The 18,916-nt window shown below is 37.4% G+C and overlaps 1 protein-coding gene across 4 annotated transcripts in view; it reads right to left on the bottom strand.

The window, feature by feature from the left end:
• LOC120524854 (sodium channel protein type 8 subunit alpha) overlaps positions 1-18,916 on the bottom strand; it is a 331,764-nt gene that overhangs the window by 77,043 nt on the left and 235,805 nt on the right. For all 4 annotated transcript variants that reach the window (XM_039746647.1, XM_039746649.1, XM_039746646.1 and 1 more), the window contains exons 15-17: positions 12,219-12,392; positions 1,473-1,829; positions 851-1,321 (exon numbers count right to left, since the gene is read on the bottom strand). In XM_039746647.1, the coding sequence (XP_039602581.1) occupies positions 851-1,321; positions 1,473-1,829; positions 12,219-12,392 (1,002 nt within the window). The remainder of the gene's footprint in view (positions 1-850; positions 1,322-1,472; positions 1,830-12,218; positions 12,393-18,916) is intronic.

The raw sequence follows: 18,916 nt of genomic DNA, 5'->3' as shown, positions 1-18,916 counted from the left end.
TTCTGACCACCCATTGTGTATTCAAACCTCACATTTTTACTTCCTATGTGTAGTTCTTTACATTTATTGACACTAAATTTCATCGTCTACAAATCTGCCCAAACCTGTATGCTGTCCAAGTCCTTCTATAATGATATAATGGATTCCAAATTATCTGCTAATCCACCTATCTTGGTATCATCTGCAAACTTAACCAGCTTGTTACTTATATTCCTATCTAAATCATTTATATATATTAAAAATAGCAGTGGCCCTAGCACTGCTCCCTGCTGGTCACCACTCTTAACATCACCCAATTCTGATGAGGTTCCTCGCACCACCACCCTCTGCTTCCTGTGTCTGAGCCAATTCTGCAACCATCTAAAAGCATCACCCTGAACTCCCACTTCTTTTAGTTGGATGCCCATCTGTCATGTGGCACCTTATCAAATGCTTTCTGACAGTCAAGATCAATAATCTCATCTGCTCCTCTCTGGTCATATCCTTTTGTTGCCTCCTCATAGAATTCCAGCCTGTTAGTAAAACACGACCTCCCTGACTGTTCCTAATAACTCCTGTTCTTGCCAGGTGTTGCTCAATCTTATCCTTAATAATTCCATCCATTGATTTTCCTCTGATGCACATTAAGCTTACTGGCCTATAGTTGCTTGGCTCTGCCCCGTCACCCTTTTTATATAATGGGATGATGGTTGCCATTTTCCAGTCCTTCAGAATCTCTCCAGTGCGCAGTGACTTCCTAAAAATAGGTCTCATTGGAAGCAGTGGGGCATGGAAAATACCTGTATAGCATCTTTGTGAAGACAGAATGTACATGCTAAGCATAAACTTGGAACCTTTTTATAGATCTTACCTCTTTGCTGCCCTCAATGTCCGATTCACTGCTGAAATCCTCTGTGTTGAGATTTTCAAAGTCTGACTCGCCAACAGCAATAGGCACTCGTACTGTCAGGTTTGGGTTGTGGATAAAGGACATGCGTTCTTCATCCATAATGTACTTTTCCACACTGCTGCCAATGCCACTTGTTGTGCCATTTCCGTTCTTCTGAAAGTCCATATCTCTGTTAATATCTGCTGCTGTGTGATTTGCAATACAGTTAACCTTCTTGTCATACATATCATCCAGAGGTTTCACTTCATCTGTGACTTTCTTTTTGAAGTGGGCTGCCATAAATTTGCGCACCTTGGCTTTGAACCATGCAATACCCTTTTTGATTCGAATGACTGATATCTGCAAGTTGTTCATTTCACCATCATCATCAGTTGCTGCCAGGTTGTCTGCACTGAACGAGCTCAGCAGCAAGGCTAAGAACAAATTCAGCACCTGAAAGAGTGGAGAAAAAAATCATTTAAAATAGAATATGTCAAGACTACAAATTCTTTGATTTTCTTTTAACGATTTAATAAAACTAGTATGCATGGTTAATACAGGAAGATGTGAAAGCTAACTGTGAATATACCAAACATGAACTCACCACCAAGTTCCCGATGACCATGACCATCATGAAGACAATTAGACACATTGTCTGCCCAGCCACTTCCATGCAGTCCCACATGGTTTCAATCCACTCTCCACAGAGAACACGGAAAACAATCAGGAAAGAATGAAAAAAGTCATTCATGTGCCAGCGGGGAAGTTCACAGGTTTGCGCAATCTTGCACACACAGTCTTTGTAACTTTTTCCAAAAAGCTGCATGCCCACAACAGCAAAAATAAACACAATAATAGCCAGCACCAGAGTCAGGTTTCCCAAAGCACCTACAGAGTTCCCGATGATCTTGATCAGCATGTTCAGTGTAGGCCATGATTTCGCCAGTTTAAAAACCCTCAGCTGTGGAAGAGAAAGCAGGAAGGTTACACATCTCAGAATATCTATCAAGTCCTGAATTTTAACGAGTTAAGGATGAAGAATTAGCTGTTTTACATTAAGAATGCTTTATCATTAGTCAAGAACAGAGTTTAACATTGTATTGTAATGTAATATTAATGTCGGTTGCTTAAATCATAGTAAATTATTTATTGTATTACTTTGACTATAGTAATATTCTAAAGTTTTCTGATACAGATGCCTTTTAAGGAACGTTAGATACTATCTCTTAGTGTGCACCATGTCTATGAAACGTTTAGAAAGTATTTAAATTATCAGAATTTGTATTTTCTTTCATAACAAAAAGACACTTCTGGAGGTTTGGGCTAGAAAAATCAAATAACAAGAGCAAGGATACTACATTTTAAACATCTTAAAGTCTCACCTGCAATTTTAAGTAGCGTATAATAGGTTTATTTTATTTTGCAGTGGTTGCCTGTTACAGAAATGTTCTTCATATTTGGTATTCAAAGAACCTCTGAATATTCCATACTAGGAGGTGAGTATAATCAGCCCTTGAGGAATGCAATGGCTGCATGTCCTCAGAGTGTCTGTGATGGGCTCTGTTAAATGAGTGGCTATTTAAAAGATGTGCCAGAAGGAATTTTATGTAGAAATAATGAAAAACAACATTATTTTTATGAAAATAATGTTCTATGCGAACATACTGTATAAATGTGACATCTTTACTGAAAGGTGTAAGTGTCAAGTGGTAGATGCAGGCAAAGAACCAAAACTTATGAATAGAAGATTGACAAGGCTGACCTAGAGGAAGCAAACTCTGAAGTGGTTGTAGGAGCACAACATTCTCATTCTACAAGCAACGTGCAGAAGGAAGTCAAAGGTGAATCAATTATTGGGTTTTTTCTTTTTTCCTTCTTTATTAATTTTATTGCAATCCATACAAAGCAATCAAGTTTTTACAAAAAGAAAAATTGAGTTAAGGACAGATCGATCCCCACCCCTGAGAGAGAGAGCAAGCCAAACAGCGTGAAATTTAATGCTTGTAAACATACCTAAATTAATAAATTCTCTGTGCTTTATGAACTTATTTAAAATATTACTGATTAGATCCTGCCATGTTTTGAAAAAGTCTGTACGGATCCTCTAACTGAGTATTTGATTTTTCCAATTTCAAATAATATAACACATCGGTTTCCCACTGACTTAAAAGAGGAGAGTTTGGGTTCTTCCAGTTTATCAGAATAAGTCTGCGTGCCAAAAGTGTAGTTAATGCAATCACAGTTTGTTTGTCTTTCTCCACTTTAAGCCCTCTGGAAGAACCCCAAACACAGCTGTTAATGGGTTAGGAGGGATTGTGAGTCCAAGGCTGTCTGAGAGGTAATTAAAAAATTTTCTCCAGAATAATGTTAATTTGGCGCAGGCCCAGAACATGTGACCCAGTGAGGCTGGGACTTGGTTGCAGCGTTCGCAGGTTGGATCATACCCTGGAAACATTTTGGAGAGTTTTAGTCGAGACAGATGTGCTCGATATATAATTTTGAGTTGTATAATTGTATGCTTTGCGCATATGGAGCTCGAGTGAATTCTCTGCATTGCTACTTTCCACTCCTTTTCTGATATATTAATTGAGAGATCTTTTTCCCAGTGTCCTCTTGGATCTTTGAAAGGGAGGGATTGTAAAATGATTTTATATATTGTAGAGATGGAGTCTAAGTCCTTGAGATTGAGCAATATTTTTCCAGCATGGATGAGGGTGCAAGATGAGGAAAATCTGGAAGGTTCTGTTTAACAAAGTTCCTGATTTGAAGATAGTGAAAGAAATGTATAGCTGGAATGTTAAATTTGGAATGTAATTGTTCATAGGATGCAAAGACGTTGTCTATATAAAGATCTCTAAGCAAGTTAATTCCAAATTTTTCCAGATATTAAAAACTGCATATGTTTGTGAAGGTTGAAAGAGGTGGTTCTCTTGCAGAGGTGCCACAGATAGAAGCTTCTCCGTCTTAAAATGCTTTCTACATTGGTTCCAGATTCTAAGTGAGTGGAGCACAATTGGGTTATTTGTATATTGCCGATAATGTGTGTTTATTGGAGCACAGAGCAAGGAATACAAAGAAGTACTGCAGGATTTTACTTCTATTTCGGACCAAACTTGTGTTTGTTCTTCTATTTGTGTCCAGGTTCTTATCGCCTGTATATTTGCTGCCCAGTAATAAAACTGGAAGTTAGGTAGAGCCATGCTGCCTTCTGCCTTTTGTCTTTGTAGGGTCGCTCTTTTGATGCGTGGATGTTTGAATTCCAAATAAATAAGGTTATTGTTGAATCTAATTGCTTAAAGAATGATTTATTAATGTATATTGGAATGTTTTGAAATAAAAGGAGCTTAGGAAGAATATTCATCTTAACAGTGTTAATTCTTCCAGCTAGTGTGAGATGAAGGGTTGACCATCTATGCAAGTCTTGTTTAATTTTTTCCATGCAGACGGCGAAATTTTGTTGATATAGAGCTTTATGTTTACCCCGAGGTATTTAAACTGTTCTGCAATGATAAAAGGTAGGGTATCTAATCTAATATTATATGCTTGAGAATTCACTGGAAAGAGTACACTTTTATTCAGATTAATTCTGAGACCAGAGATCTTTTGAAATTCTGTGAGTGCTGCTAAGACTGCAGGCACAGAATTTTCTGGGTCCGATATATACAGTACCATATCATCTGCATATAATGAGATTTTCTGTTCCAGTCCTTCTCTGCTAATCCCCTTTATCTGATCAGTATTTCGACAATATATTGCCAGTGGTTCAATGGCAATTTCAAACAGCAGCGGTGACAAGGGGCATCCTTGTCTAGTGCCACGTTCTAGTTTAAAGTAGTCTGAGCAAATGTTGTTAGTATACAGTAATTTAATCCATGCACAAATGTTCGGGCTAAACCCAAACTTCTCCAATGTAGTAAAAAGGTATTTCCATTCATATGGAGGAATATTTCGGACAAAATGAAATAAATAAATAAATGCGTAAATAAATAAAAGTACTGTGAAATGTGAGCATAAATAAATAAATGTGTCATGAAATGAGAGCCTTAATAAATAAATATGTCATGAAATGAGAGCATAAATAAATAAATGTGTCACGAAATATGTTTTTCATTGCTTATTTATTTCTTTCATTTTGTCCGTAACATTCCTGCAAACCGTCATGAAATACGGCTTGAAATAAAACTGTCACTTTCACTCGTCAAAGTTGAGAGGGTGGGCTCTAACACGCCCTCTAGTTACTGATTGGTGGATCGATAGCACAAGAGTTAATTAGAAAAATGCTTACTACTGCCGATGAAATGGATTCTGCCGAAGATATTACGTATTTCAGAGAGAGAATTGAAGATTTATCGGAAGAAATTCCAATGTTGGCGGCCCTTTTAGACTCCGATATAGATGAAACTGTTTTTGAAATTATCGAAGAACAGGTGGAACAGACTCTACTACACTCCAGTTCAGGTGATGCAGTACCCTGCTCTGGACGTCCATCCTTTGACATTCCAGCTGAGTCAATAGAACACCTTGAAGAAACATTGTAATTTCTTCCGATAAATCTTCAATTCTCTCTCTGAAATACGTAATATCTTCGGCAGAATCCATTTAATCGGCAGTAGTAAGCATTTTTCTAATTAATTCTTGTGCTATCGATTCACCAATCAGTAACTAGAGGGCGTGTTAGAGCCCACCCTCTCAACTTTGACGAGTGAAAGTGACAGTTTTATTTCAAGCCGTATTTCATGACGGTTTGCAGGAATGTTATGGACAAAATGAAATAAATAAATAAGCAACGAAAAACATTTCGTGACACATTTATTTATTTATGCTCTTATTTCATGACATATTTATTTATTAAGGCTCTCATTTCATGACACATTTATTTATTTATGCTCACATTTCACAGTACTTTTATTTATTTACGCATTTATTTATTTATTTCATTTTGTCCGAAATATTCCTCCATACATTCAATCATGTCGAATGTTTTTTCTGCATCCAATGATAATAATATTTCTGGGGTGTTTGATTTAGTTGGTGAGTATATTACATTAAACAGGCGTCGAAGATTTGAAGATAAGTGTTGGCCCCTAATAAATCCAGTTTGATCTTGTGATATTACCGAGGGGAGCACTTTCTCCATCCTTCTAGCTCTGATTTTAGAGAGTGTTTTAACGTCATTATTCAGCAGTGAAATTGGTCTGTATGATGCACATTGTAATAAGTCCTTATTTTGTTTTGGAAAAACAGTGATTAGTGCTTGGATAAAGGTTTGAGGAAGAGACTGGTTATCTCTAGCTTCTGTAAATGTTGCTAATAGGTCTAATATAGTCTATTTGTGGTATCTGTAATGTATCCAAAAATGCATTAGATTGTGTATTGTCTTCTTTAAACTCAGTAGTATATAGGGATTTATAGTAGTCTCTGAAAGTGTGCACTATATTTTTGTGTTCATGATTTTATCTCCATTCGTTGGTGATTACTGAGATTGCGTTGCGCACTTCTTGCTTGTGAATTTGTTGAGTTAAAAGCTTATTAGCTTTCTCTCCATGTTCATAGTAATGATGTCTGGATATATAAATTAGTTGTTCCGTTTCTTTAGTTGTCAAAAGGTTTAGTTCTGAATGTAGAGCCTGCCTTCCTATGTAGAGTCTCGCTTGGTAGTCTGGCATGTTCTTCATCTATTCTAGTAATTTTGCTTTTAATCTCTGCTACTTTCTTCGCTTCGGATTTATTTCTGTGGGAAAGATATGAGATAATCTGTTCCCTTAAGAAGGCCTTAAGAGTTTCCCAGAGTATTCCTGCAGAGATCTTGGGGGATGTATTTGTCTCTAGAAAGAATTTGATTTGTTTGGATATAAATTCCATACAATTCTCGTCAGCTAATAGAAGCGGGTTGAGGCCATCTGCGGGTGAGTGTATGGGGCTTAGTAATTTTAGCTCCAAGATCATAGGTGCATGGTCAGAAATAACAATAGCATCGTATTTGCAAGATTTAATCATAGGCAAGAAGTTATTGTCTATAAAGAAGTAATCAATCCTTGAGTAGCAATGATGTACTGGTGAGTAGAAAGAATATGTTCTTGAATTTGGGTTTAAAAACCTCCAGGGGTCTGATAAGTTGTGATCAGTTATAAACTTTGTAATTATCTTTGCGTGTTAGATGCGTTCCCCTGTGGAGAAGTCCTATCTAAAAGTGGATTTAGAACACAATTAAAGTCCCCAGCCATTATAACTTTATGAGTGTTCAGATTGGGAATGGATGCAAATAAATTTTGTATAAATTCCTTATCATCAACATTAGGTGCATAAACATTTATCAAAATCATTTTACAGTTAGATAAGTCTCCCATGACCATTACATATCTCCCTTCAGGATCCAATACTACATCTGATGCTACAAATGGTACTGTTCTATGTATGAGAATTCCCACACCTCTAGTTTTCTTTGTAAAACTAGAATGGAACATTTGGCCAGTCCAGTCTTTTTGCAGCCGGAACTGATCCTTGCTTAGTAAGTGGGTCTCCTGTAAAAATACTATTTTAGCATTTAGACCTGTTAGGTGAGAGAGTACTTTCTTTCTCTTTAATTCGTGATTCAGGCCTTTAACATTCCAGCTCACGAGTTAACTGTCCCATCATGGAGACACTGATTCTGAGTTTTTGATGTCATTTTATAGTCTTAACTGGAAGTGAGACAGCTTCAGCCTTAATTTCCTATTTCCCCTAGAGTTGTTGCCATGCAGCTTATTATTACGTTGGTAGTTATAATTATAAAGATTAGATAGATTAGGTATAGATCAAGCCTGCTCTCTTTCTCTCCCCTTAACCCCCACCTCCTTTTTGCCTCCCCAAGTGAGGCTAAAACCCACTTCACACAGTCCCAGTCCTCTGACATACCCAGAGACAGAGCACGTCCAAAGCAAAACAAGCCCCAATGCAGCGCGTTTTAGGGTTAAAAGATAGAGATATCTATTACCAATATAGTCTAAAAAAAAAAAATTTGCACTTAAAATATATATATAGTCTTCAGCAATTTTAGTGCATTAAGATGATACACCCAGATAATAAACCCGGGATGGTGTTAAAAATGTGTTCAGAATAAGCATAACAAGTCTTAATGCAGTAATAGCAATAACAATAAACCAAGGGTATGATATTGAACAGTCTGTTTAGGGTAGAGATGAAATAATTAGAAAAAAAAAAAAAAGAGAAAAAAGAAAAAGTAGTTAAGCACAATAAAACATAAACAGATAGCGCCCTAGTAATACTAAGTAATAATGAGAATATATGATGATAAAACCCGTATTTTAAACAAATAGATCAGACAGTAGATTATTAATCCTTGCTATATCATTAACGGCCATGACTCACTATTATGTATCAGAATAGTCCCGGGATCAGCTTTCTTAATTCCTTTTCTGCTTCTTCCTTGCTAGCGAAGACATAGAATTGACCCTGCCATTCCACTTTCAGTTTTGCCGGATACAAGAGGCTGTATTTGACGCTGGCTTGCCGTAACCACTGTTTAATGTTGTAGAAGGCTGCGTGTTTAGTAGCTGTTGCTGGAGAGAAGTCAGGGAAGATACGAATGTGGTTATTTTCATATATAATATCTTCCTTGTTTCTGAGGAGTGCCATCACCTCTAGCTTAAATGATAATCTTTCAAAACGAACTATAAAAGATCTGGGTCTAACGGTGTTTGATTCGCGTGCGCGGTAAGCCGCTGCTATCTCAGATTCTGCTTTAAAGTCGTCCCCGATTATTTTAGAAAAAAGTTCAGCTGCGAATTTCACAGGGTTTGGACTTTCTCGATTCTCAGGCAGACCTTCAATTCTGACATTATACCTTCTGCTTCCATCTTCCAAAGCAGCCAGTCTCTCTGAGTTTTTTTGCATTCAGAGCTGACATTTACTGTTTTTTCCTCGGCACTGGCAGCTAAATTTTCGGCTATTTCAATCCGGGTCGTGAATGTCTCCTTGAGATCCTCCAATTGATCAGTAAGCGTGCTCAGTTTAACCGAGTTTTCCTGAATGTGTTCTTCAATTTTACCCAGCACCTGTCGCAGCTCAAGTTGCATCTCCTGTCGCAGCCTTTTATTTGCCTGTTGCAATTCCAGCCGCTGCGTTTCATTTGCCTGTTGCATTTCCTGTCGCAGCCATTCATTTGCCTTTACCCTTGCTTTCTCATTTACCTTCTCGCTTTTCTTTATATCTTGCATGAGCTCAGCGAACATCACCTGCAGTTTAGACATTTCAATTGTGCTTTCTTGTACCGTAGATGAAGCAGCAGGCTCTACTGTAGCCGGTGTCCCCACTGCTCCCGGCTCGCGTGGAGTAATTGAAGCTGCGGACTGCAAGGACTTTTCCAGTTTCAGGTGATCTTCTCCGATCGGCGAGCTATCGAGATCTGCACTCACGATCGTACCTTCGCTCCCCTTTTCTCTCTCAGCCGGCGACGATGTAGCGGACCGTGGTCCCGAGGAGTTTGTACTTTCGCCCATCTGATCCAGGTCTGTCTCTGAAAGGCCGTATCTTGAACTAGGGCTTGCTGATCTTAGCTTGGATGTAGCTTTAGTTTTCGATTCTTTCAGATCCCCTTTCTTGTTGGCCATGTTTATATATGCCTACATATACTGTAGCAGTCCCTCTCGGGTTGAATACATACAGGATATCTCAGGATAATAAGCAAATAATATGAAAAATAACACAGCTGCTAGCGGAGCTCCACTTCAGACGTCCATCTCTCGCATCGGACGAAACCATTTAATTATTGGGTTATAATGCAAAAAACGTTTTAATGTAAATAAAGCAAATCTGTTCAATGTGTGTTTTGGATAAGTGAGATGCCATGAAGAGTCCCATGTTCATTTAAAAAAAAAAAAAAAATACAGGAAGATAATTTATGTGGGGGGTGCTCCGGGAGTATGGGGTACCAGACACCCTAATAAAGGCCCTGTACAACTGGTGTCAGAGCTTGGCCCGCATTGCCGGCAGTAAGTTGAACCAATTTCTGGTGAGAGTTGGACTCCACCAGGGCTGCCCTTTGTCAACGATTCTGTTCATAACTTTTATGGACAGAATTTCTAGGCGCAGCCAGGGTGTTGAGGGGTTCCAGTTTGGTGGGCTCAGGATTGGGTCACTGCTTTTTGCAGATGATGTTGTTCCTGTTTGCTTCATTAGGCTGTGATCTTCAGCTCTCTCTGGATCGGTTCGCAGCCGAGTGTGAAGCGGCTGGGATGAGAATCAGCACCTCCAAATCTGAGACCATGGTCCTCAGCCGGAAAAAGGGTGAAGTGCCCTATCAGGGTTGGGAGCGAGATCCTGCCCCAAGTGGAGGAGTTCAAGTATCTCTGCGTCTTGTTCACGAGTGAGGGAAGAATGGAGCGGGAGATCGACAGGCGGATCGGTGCGGCGTCCGCAGTGATGCAGGCTCTGCATCGGTCTGTCGTGGTGAAAAAGGAGCTGAGCTGTAAGGCAAAGCTCTCAATTTACCAGTTGATCTACGTTCCTACCCTCACCTATGGTCATGAGCTATGGGTAGTGACCGAAAGAACGAGATCGCGAATACAAGCAGCTGAAATGAGTTTCCTCCGCAGGATGTCTCGGCTTTCCCTTAAAGATAGGATGAAAGGCTCAGTCATCCGGGAGGGGCTTAGAGTAGAGCCACTGTTCCTCCGCATCAAGAGGAGTCAGATGAGGTGGGACGCGCTGGAGGGATTATGTCTTTCGGCTGGCCTGGGAACACCTCGGGATTCCCGCGGAAGAGCTAGTAGAAGTGGCCAGGGAGAGGGAAGTCTGGGCATCTCTAGTCAAGCTGCTGTGCCCGCGACCCAATCTCGGATAAGCGGAAGAGGATGGATGGATAGATGGATGGATGGATGAAGACAATTTATTACTTGTGCAGACAACTGTAACCAAGTGCATCCCAGGCAACCCTGGCACAAGACCAAAATGACATGGAAGGCATTTGAAAAACTGGGGAATTTGGAAGGGTGGTTTCACATTATGAAAAGGTCTCAAAAACTCCAAGTGGTGACAGTGTCGGTGGCGGACTCAACATGATATATTGAGAGCTTAGCCCAACTAAATGACACTCTAGAGCCTGACCCGATCACAGAGTAAAGGGGATATGCTGCTTTATCCCCTTTAAATGTGAAATGTGTGTATATCACTAAAATCTTTAAAATTTTCAAGTAGGCTTGATCCACCAGAATTCTTTTTGTTTTGGGAATGTTATACAGTGGCTAAGGCATTATATTGTTAACCAAGAGGAGAAGTGAATTTACTCAGACTGCTTTTAAAAACTGTGCCATTGACACCAATTAATTACTGTAGTAGTTAATAAAATGTACTTGAGAAAGTTAAATCTAAATGCTGTAAGTAAATGTAGTGTACATGCTGTAAAAATAATATATTTTGAATCAGTTAAATTATGTTTTGAGTATAGCTACTATATATGTAGAACATCTATGGTACAAATGTTTTCATCAAAATACCTTTGCATAATTCTGTACAAGCATGAACAGCTTTTTATGTGGTGCCAACTTCCAGCTATGTTTTTTAATCCATCATAATTCAAATTTTATTTTATGAACTACTGTACCTCTGTTATATCACCTATGTCTATATATTTGATCTCTTTTCGCTTTTATCTTTTCGTCAATATCGCATTGAATTTTGATTCTGTATTTAGACTTACTTCATGACATGCAACGTATAACTGCCCGTGAGTAAATATTGTTTCTTTCTCTCTACAAGAAATGTGTCTGACAATAGAATTCACACAAATGAGAAATGATTGAACCGTGTGTTTGGTTATGTGGGCTGGACTTTTCCAAATCTTTTTGCATAAAGTCTTGTCATGCGGGGCTTGAAATTTTCTCTCGCAGGATTTCACTTTCACCAAACAACAAATCTTTTAATTCTCGTGGATACGCCTCTTCAATGGGTAGAAACACTACTTTTTCCTGATGGCAACACGAATTAGATGATCTACAAGTCTCCGACTTAAAATTTAATCCAAAAAATATGTTCAATCTCTTTTCGCTGTTCCGTTATTTCACCGACTAATAATTTCCATTTGTCATTTTTTTGAGACTTTCGTATTTTCGTACTTCCATTATCTCCAACCCGCTCCGCATGTGTACCACTGCAATGTTTTTGAATTCTTTATGGCATTCTACTATGTCATCTACTTTTTGTCTTTTATTTCCGGCCCCGGGCGGTGGTTAAATCTCTTGGCACAAAGTCTTGTCTCGCAGGCCATGAAAGTATCTCTCTGAGAAAATCTCCTTCCAAGATTTTATTTTATATAATGGAGAGATAAAGATAAGAAAATATAAGCAGTTCTTACCAGTCGGAAAGACCTCAAGACAGAAAGACCTTCCACATTGGCCAGACCAAGCTCCATTAAACTGAGGCTGACAATGAAGCCGTCAAAAATATTCCATCCTTCTTGGAAATAATAATAAGGGTCCATAGCTATGAGCTTAGCCAACATTTCAGCTGTGAAGATGCCAGTGAACACCTGAAAAAAGAGACACATGTGAAAAAGGTATGTTCCTGAAATTGCTTTATTATGCATCATGGGAAAGTTGCTAAAAGTAAAAAAAAATAATTAACACTGGCCCAGTGTTATTTTCATCTGTGCTTACACATATTTCCTCTTTGTTGATACATTAAATAATTTCTCCTCCCCAGGAAGTACTGAAATGACATCTAATATTACACAAACGTTTAAATTTAAAGTAATTACATCAGAAATATATGTTAAATTTAAATGAAAGACATTAGAATAGTATATGCATTTGATTTATTCATAGATTGACTGAATGATTTACAGTACTTTCTTATTCAATCACTAAATCATCTCAAATAACTAGGATGTGCAAGTGTGGGCATTAAGCAGGAGCAATCAGCCAAACATGATAATGTCAGATCGTGATTGTTATTTGAGTTATTTTCTTGCTTATTTGTTCATTATCTGTTAAAAATCTATCTATCTATCTATCTATCTATCTATCTATCTATCTATCTATCTATCATGCATATGAAATGAATTACTACATTTATATTGAAATATCTTTACTGTTGAAAATATTAAAAATGAAGTTTTAAATCTGACTTTAGTTAAGTCCTCCATAGTCATGATAACAGCATCTAAAGATCCTTTATTAATTAAAGATTCCTAGCTAAAAAACAACAGCAAAATAAGTTAGATTCATTGAGGGTCCCTCATTGACAGACAATATTCTCTTTGTCTTCTCCATATAATGCCTAATTACTTCTTTATTAATAAATGTTTTTATCCTTGTGGAAATTATGCAACTAAAATGCTACAGTAAACCATGATTTTGTTCCACTTTCATGGAGCTCAAACTAGAAAATTCCTTACTTACCGAGTAACGAGATTTGACACATTATGAGCAGATATTGATATTACTAACTACATCCTCACAAACGGACTTCATTATTAACATTATTATTACTCTGAAGATCTCACTGGAAAGGTCACAAAGTATATTATAGGGGTCAAACAATATCCTATAACACAAAAGGAAACTGTAAACCAGAAGTATAATTGAATTAACTGCATTTTTTCCAATAGTTTATGAAGGATACTTAAAATTCAGATGTTCGAGCTTTTTGAACAGAGGTCGCCAGTCTACTGATTTAAAGCTGACTTTTAGAAAAGGAGTGACAGTAACAGGACTTGGAAATGAATCAAAGTCATGAACAGACTGTGACCAGAGAGACTAGAATAACCAAATAACTTTATCCAAAATGCAAAACAAACTTGTCAAAAAGGGCAAACAAGGATTCAAAATACAAAAAACAAAATAAAGGTTTAGTCTTTTGATTTTTAAGGATTCAATCCAATCATGGATACACAGAGCTGTGTAACACCAATGTTGAAATCTTCATGCCACACAGGGCTATGACCCCTTCTAACTGGAACCAGTGACAGAAACTCAAAATGACGATGCAGTAAATAAATCTTATAATAGTAGCCCCAATAATAAACTCTCCTAAGAAACCAATAAAATTACAAAACCCAGCCGGAAAGATACTTTATAACAAAAAACATAATTCTTCATAAGCAAAATACTGTAAATATAAGTATTAGCCCCAATTTAGATGAAAGTTCTCTGACATTCTGTATGTGCATTTAGTTATCATTTTTTTCGTGGCTTCAAAATCCGCTCTAACCCTTATTTTCTGTGCTGTTCTTTTACGGGTTTTCTGTGGAGGTGATCTGCACCACCACCACCTGATCAAAGCGCCATGCTGTCCCAACATTGATGGACTGAAGGCCAGAGATCCACATGACCAGCATCATTTAATTCTTTCATGTAGAGCCTGAAAACCATGAGGACTGATTGAGATCAATAATGTTAGGTATAATGCCCAGTGGGGGCTGGGTGGTCTCGTGGCCTCAGAACCCTTGCAGATTTTGTTTTATTATTCTTCAGCCGTCTGGAGTTTTTTTTTTTTTTTTTGTCCACCCTGGCCATTGGACCTTACTTTTATTCTATGTTAATTAGTATTGGCTAATTTTATTTTTATATTTTAAATTTTTTTTTTCTTTCATCATCCTGTAAAGCACTTTGGGCTACATCATTTGCATGAAAATGTGCGATAGAAATAAATATTGCTGTTGTTGTTGTTATTAGGGGGTGAACTTAACACCTGAGTGTGGGCACGCCCCGCCATGGTGACCTGACACTATTATATAACACCAGTAACGGTGAACTGCATGATAAATTGCAGTGAATCCACTTGACTTGAGCATTCTTAGTTTTCCTCCTCTTTCTCTGTATGTTTAGCATTCGTTTGCTCAGAGGTTGATGCGCTTGCTGTTTCCTGAGTAACTCTTCTTTTGTCGGCATCTATTCACGTTAAAATTGATGAAGTCAGTGTTTGTGTTGCAATTACTTAATACATTTTCTTTAATGTTCCATTTAAGCTGGCACTTAAGTCTTCAATCTGCCTCAAGAATGATGTAAGATATGAAGAGGTAGAGGAAGTGACGGTGGTAGGGATGAGAACGGCACCCATACGCATGTGCTGCATGGCCTCCCTGCTGGCCTCTGCTGGGAGTTGATTCTACAATAAAATTAAATAAAAATAAGAATAGCCTTGGAAGTCAATCATCACCCTGAAAGTGGACAGTAGATGTCACATAGTATATGTGTATCAAATTTCAGGTCAATCAGTCAAACGGTTTGCGAGCTACAGGTAATTTAAAATCCTGGAAAGACAAACACAGCCACGGTAGCGTACTATATATTAAATTATATTATATTATATAGTAATTAAATAAATGTAATTAAATGTTCAATCTTTGATTTCCCTTTAACTATTCTGCGGCATTTTATAAATAACAGTAACATTTACTCAATAGCTTGAGACAGTGGCATAGCCAGTACACTGGGGGCCCCCTCATATAATAATTAGGAAAAGAAATATTAAAAGTTCAAGAAAAGAGTTCAATAAAATGTAGGTATATTTATCTGAATATAGAGTTTCTTTGAAATTAGTTGTTGTACATGAATTATTTATTGTTTGTATAAGAGGATGATTAAAAATACATTATTTCAGAAACATGAAATAGTCACTTAAAATTCAAATACTGGGTAAAATATTTGTAGGTTATTTTTTTATTTAGTTGAATCAACATGTAATTTAAAACTGCTATTGCACTGATTTTTTTATTGAGTGGATACCTCAGGAGAAGTGCATGTTTTATTGTTTCATGTGCTCTTTTAATTAATATGGATGGTAATTTTAATGACAGAGAGCTTACATTGAATTGTATTATATCAAATCAATGTATTATTTTCCATATTTCATATGGTATGATTTATAACTGTAAAAACGTTACTGTAATATCATATAAAGTAATAGAAATTACTTATTAATCATATTCTCATGTTAACGTTCAAAACTGAAAACTTGGATATCACAATAGAAACTGGACAATTGTTCTCATAAATGCTAGTCGTATAGGAAAACTAATAATACAATCAAGTTTTTTTTTTTCTAGATGTCTGTTACATAATTTCCTTGACTGGACATCTTCTGATTATTTTTGGTCTCTTTTTCTTTCAACAGAAAGAGTTGCTAAGCTTGATGGACTGAGTCTCAGTTGTGATGTGGTTGATCTGAAATGGTCTTTTATCAACCTCGGTTTGCTGAAACATCTTTTAGGTGTTGCTACTGTTACAAGAATTGTCAAAAGCAAAATGCATGCAGTACAAATATTAGGCTAGCTTAAAGCTGGCACAAATACACAAACAGAATTTATCATACCAGTCTCAGTTACTAGAAGCAAGGCATCCATGCCAAGTTACCCATAGACCCACCTTATTCTGAGCTTTGCTGCCTTCCGTCCACAGTATACGTGGATCCAACTTGTTCAGAAATGTAATTGCTGCCTTCCAACACAACTATCATGCTCCATATGAGGGAACTCCCCATAACACTTAAGTTTTAGATAATGAATGCAAAAATATTCTTACAATTTTGCAGAAAGCTGACCCAAGGGCAAGAGAAAGTTCATTTTTATTTTACATTCTGCATTGTGGATGAGCCTGACTTATTAACTGAATTTTCACATTATATCACAATGTGTTGCTGCTCGGTTTGCTGCCCAGTCACTTCTGCTGCTTGCTACCCAACTACCCTCTGTCATTTGTGCCATAGCAATGAAAGCTTGCCGTGATGCATCAACAGCATTATTATTTCACAGACCACAAAATAAATAGGTTGGTAAATTGAGTGCAGTGTATCACTTGTCGCAGAATTCGGTCTTGGGTGACCCTGGGTAATTTTACTACATAATCATGAGGTGACCCGTCACAAACATGGCCAAGAACCATAACTATAATTTAAGAAACACTGCCCTAATAGGTTGTAATACAAATTCTTTCAAATTACAGGCTTGCAGCATGGTTCAGTAAAGGGGAAATGTTAGGAATTTTTGGAAAAAAAAGGAAAGGGCTTAGAGGGGCACCCCAGACTCAGGGACTCAAGGAATTTCCTGCCCATTCCATGTGTTTGCAATGCCACTGACTTGGTTGCCATTCAAATATCTAAATCTAAACAGTAAATTGGGAACTGTTAACACTTGTTTTGCATAAAATAGAAAAGCTGCTTGATAGACATAAGTTATACACGCACAGTTAGCAAGAGAAAGGCAACCCTGACTTTTCACCGTGTGCAGACATGGACAAATAGCCTTAAACATTAGTACAAATCTGCTGGTTTAGCACTCACTATGAATCTGAGTTCAGTGCGGGTGATGTTGGAAATGTTGCTACCAATCACATATTTATAAACATTTATTTCACCATAGATTTTGCTAATCTTTATCCACTATATATTGTGGGACCTGTTATACGTACAGTTCTGCTACTATTAATGAGGAATATGCAAGTGTTTTTATAACAATACACCTCTAGATAATCTGAAACAGAGTGGAAATAGGACATTCCAATTGGATTCTCAGACAGTGAATCTCTAGATATAATATATAATTTTCCTTAGCCTAATGTTATTTATAACAGGGCTCGCCAAGTCCGGTCCTGGCTGCAGGTTTTCATTCTAACCCTTTTTTTAATGAGTGCCCTGTTTGTGCTGCTATTTAACATCTTGTGAATTCATTTAAATTGAATTGCTTTTTAAAGAATTGTTCCCTTGAATTTCTTCATTATTCCTCTGAATTGGTTTGTTTCTTTCCATAAATGGCACTTAAACAGAAATGAAATGTGAAGTGAGGGAGCCAACAGAAGACCAACTAAGTCAAGGCCTCAAACTCTAACCAATTTCACTCCAACCAGCTGCTAAATGAGGTGCCGAGTCTTGTCGTTAATTAAACTCGTTCTTCAATTCAGTGGCTGGTTGCTGCTCACATGGTGCATTAGCAGACATTTCTGAAATTGTTGATTTTCTCTTTTCGAAGAGCACTGTGGACCTGAGCAGATCAGGGGGCTGAGTTTTGTGGTCGAAATTTAACATCTTATTAAAGAAAGAAACATCCTCTAATAGGACAATTCAGTAATCAGGCTGGAGTAAAGCTGTTCATTGCATCTTTTAATGACTCCTCACACAAATGCCTTGGAGGCAGCATTCTTCAAAAGCAATCTGTTAGAGCCTGGTCAGAATGGTCAGAGAAACAAAGGATAGAGGTTCATTTTAGAAACTGCTGAATTTACAAACAGTGTCAATCAATGCATACATTTTACTCTGGTTGGTTCGTTGGTTTATACCCAAATATTTATATAGAATGAAAGTATATTATATTATATTCTGGTTCTTCTTATACCTTTTGAGATGAGCCACCACCCTTGAAATTTCTGTGCATATAACAAGTGTCCATTCTAATCTGCTGATTTCTTAGTCATGTCTTAGTCATCCTTCAGTACATTTTGTATGTTACATCAACCTTTCTTCTGGTCCATTCTTTATTTACTTGACCATCTCAGTATTTTTCCTAAACCAAAGCTTATATTTCAGTGTACTTTTTGTTGTTCACTTGACCTTTATGTGTTTCCCACATTTATTAACCCTTTATGCTGTTTCTTTAAGATGAATGCAATGTTACCCTAAAATGATTCTTCCACAGTTTTCAAGAGCAAATCAATTTAAATTAATTCAAAAGAAGTGAATTAGCAGCAAAAACAGGACACTCATTTAGAAAATGGTTAGAATAGAAAACCTGCAGCCACAGTGATCCTCCAGGACCGGAGTTGGCCACCCCTGATTTATAATACATATAAAATATAGCTCTCTGCATTTACACAGTCAAAAATATACTCTAGATTAGACACCACCTGTGAAAAATGCTTCAATGTTTTGGCTGTTTCCTCTACTGCAGCCTTTTTGGAGTACAATTTTCATCTATACAGTGTATTGGACATCCTCAGAATCACCATAAATCATTATCCTTTAATAGTGGCTAAAAGGAATAATACAGCATAGAAGACCAGAGCTCTGCACTTGTAATGATAACCTCCACTACACTCATTTTGTTCAGCTGAAATATACCTA

This window comes from Polypterus senegalus, chromosome 3 (genome assembly GCF_016835505.1).
Source record: "Polypterus senegalus isolate Bchr_013 chromosome 3, ASM1683550v1, whole genome shotgun sequence".
Lineage (NCBI taxonomy): Eukaryota > Metazoa > Chordata > Cladistia > Polypteriformes > Polypteridae > Polypterus > Polypterus senegalus.
This window is presented reverse-complemented; position numbering and strand designations above follow the sequence as displayed.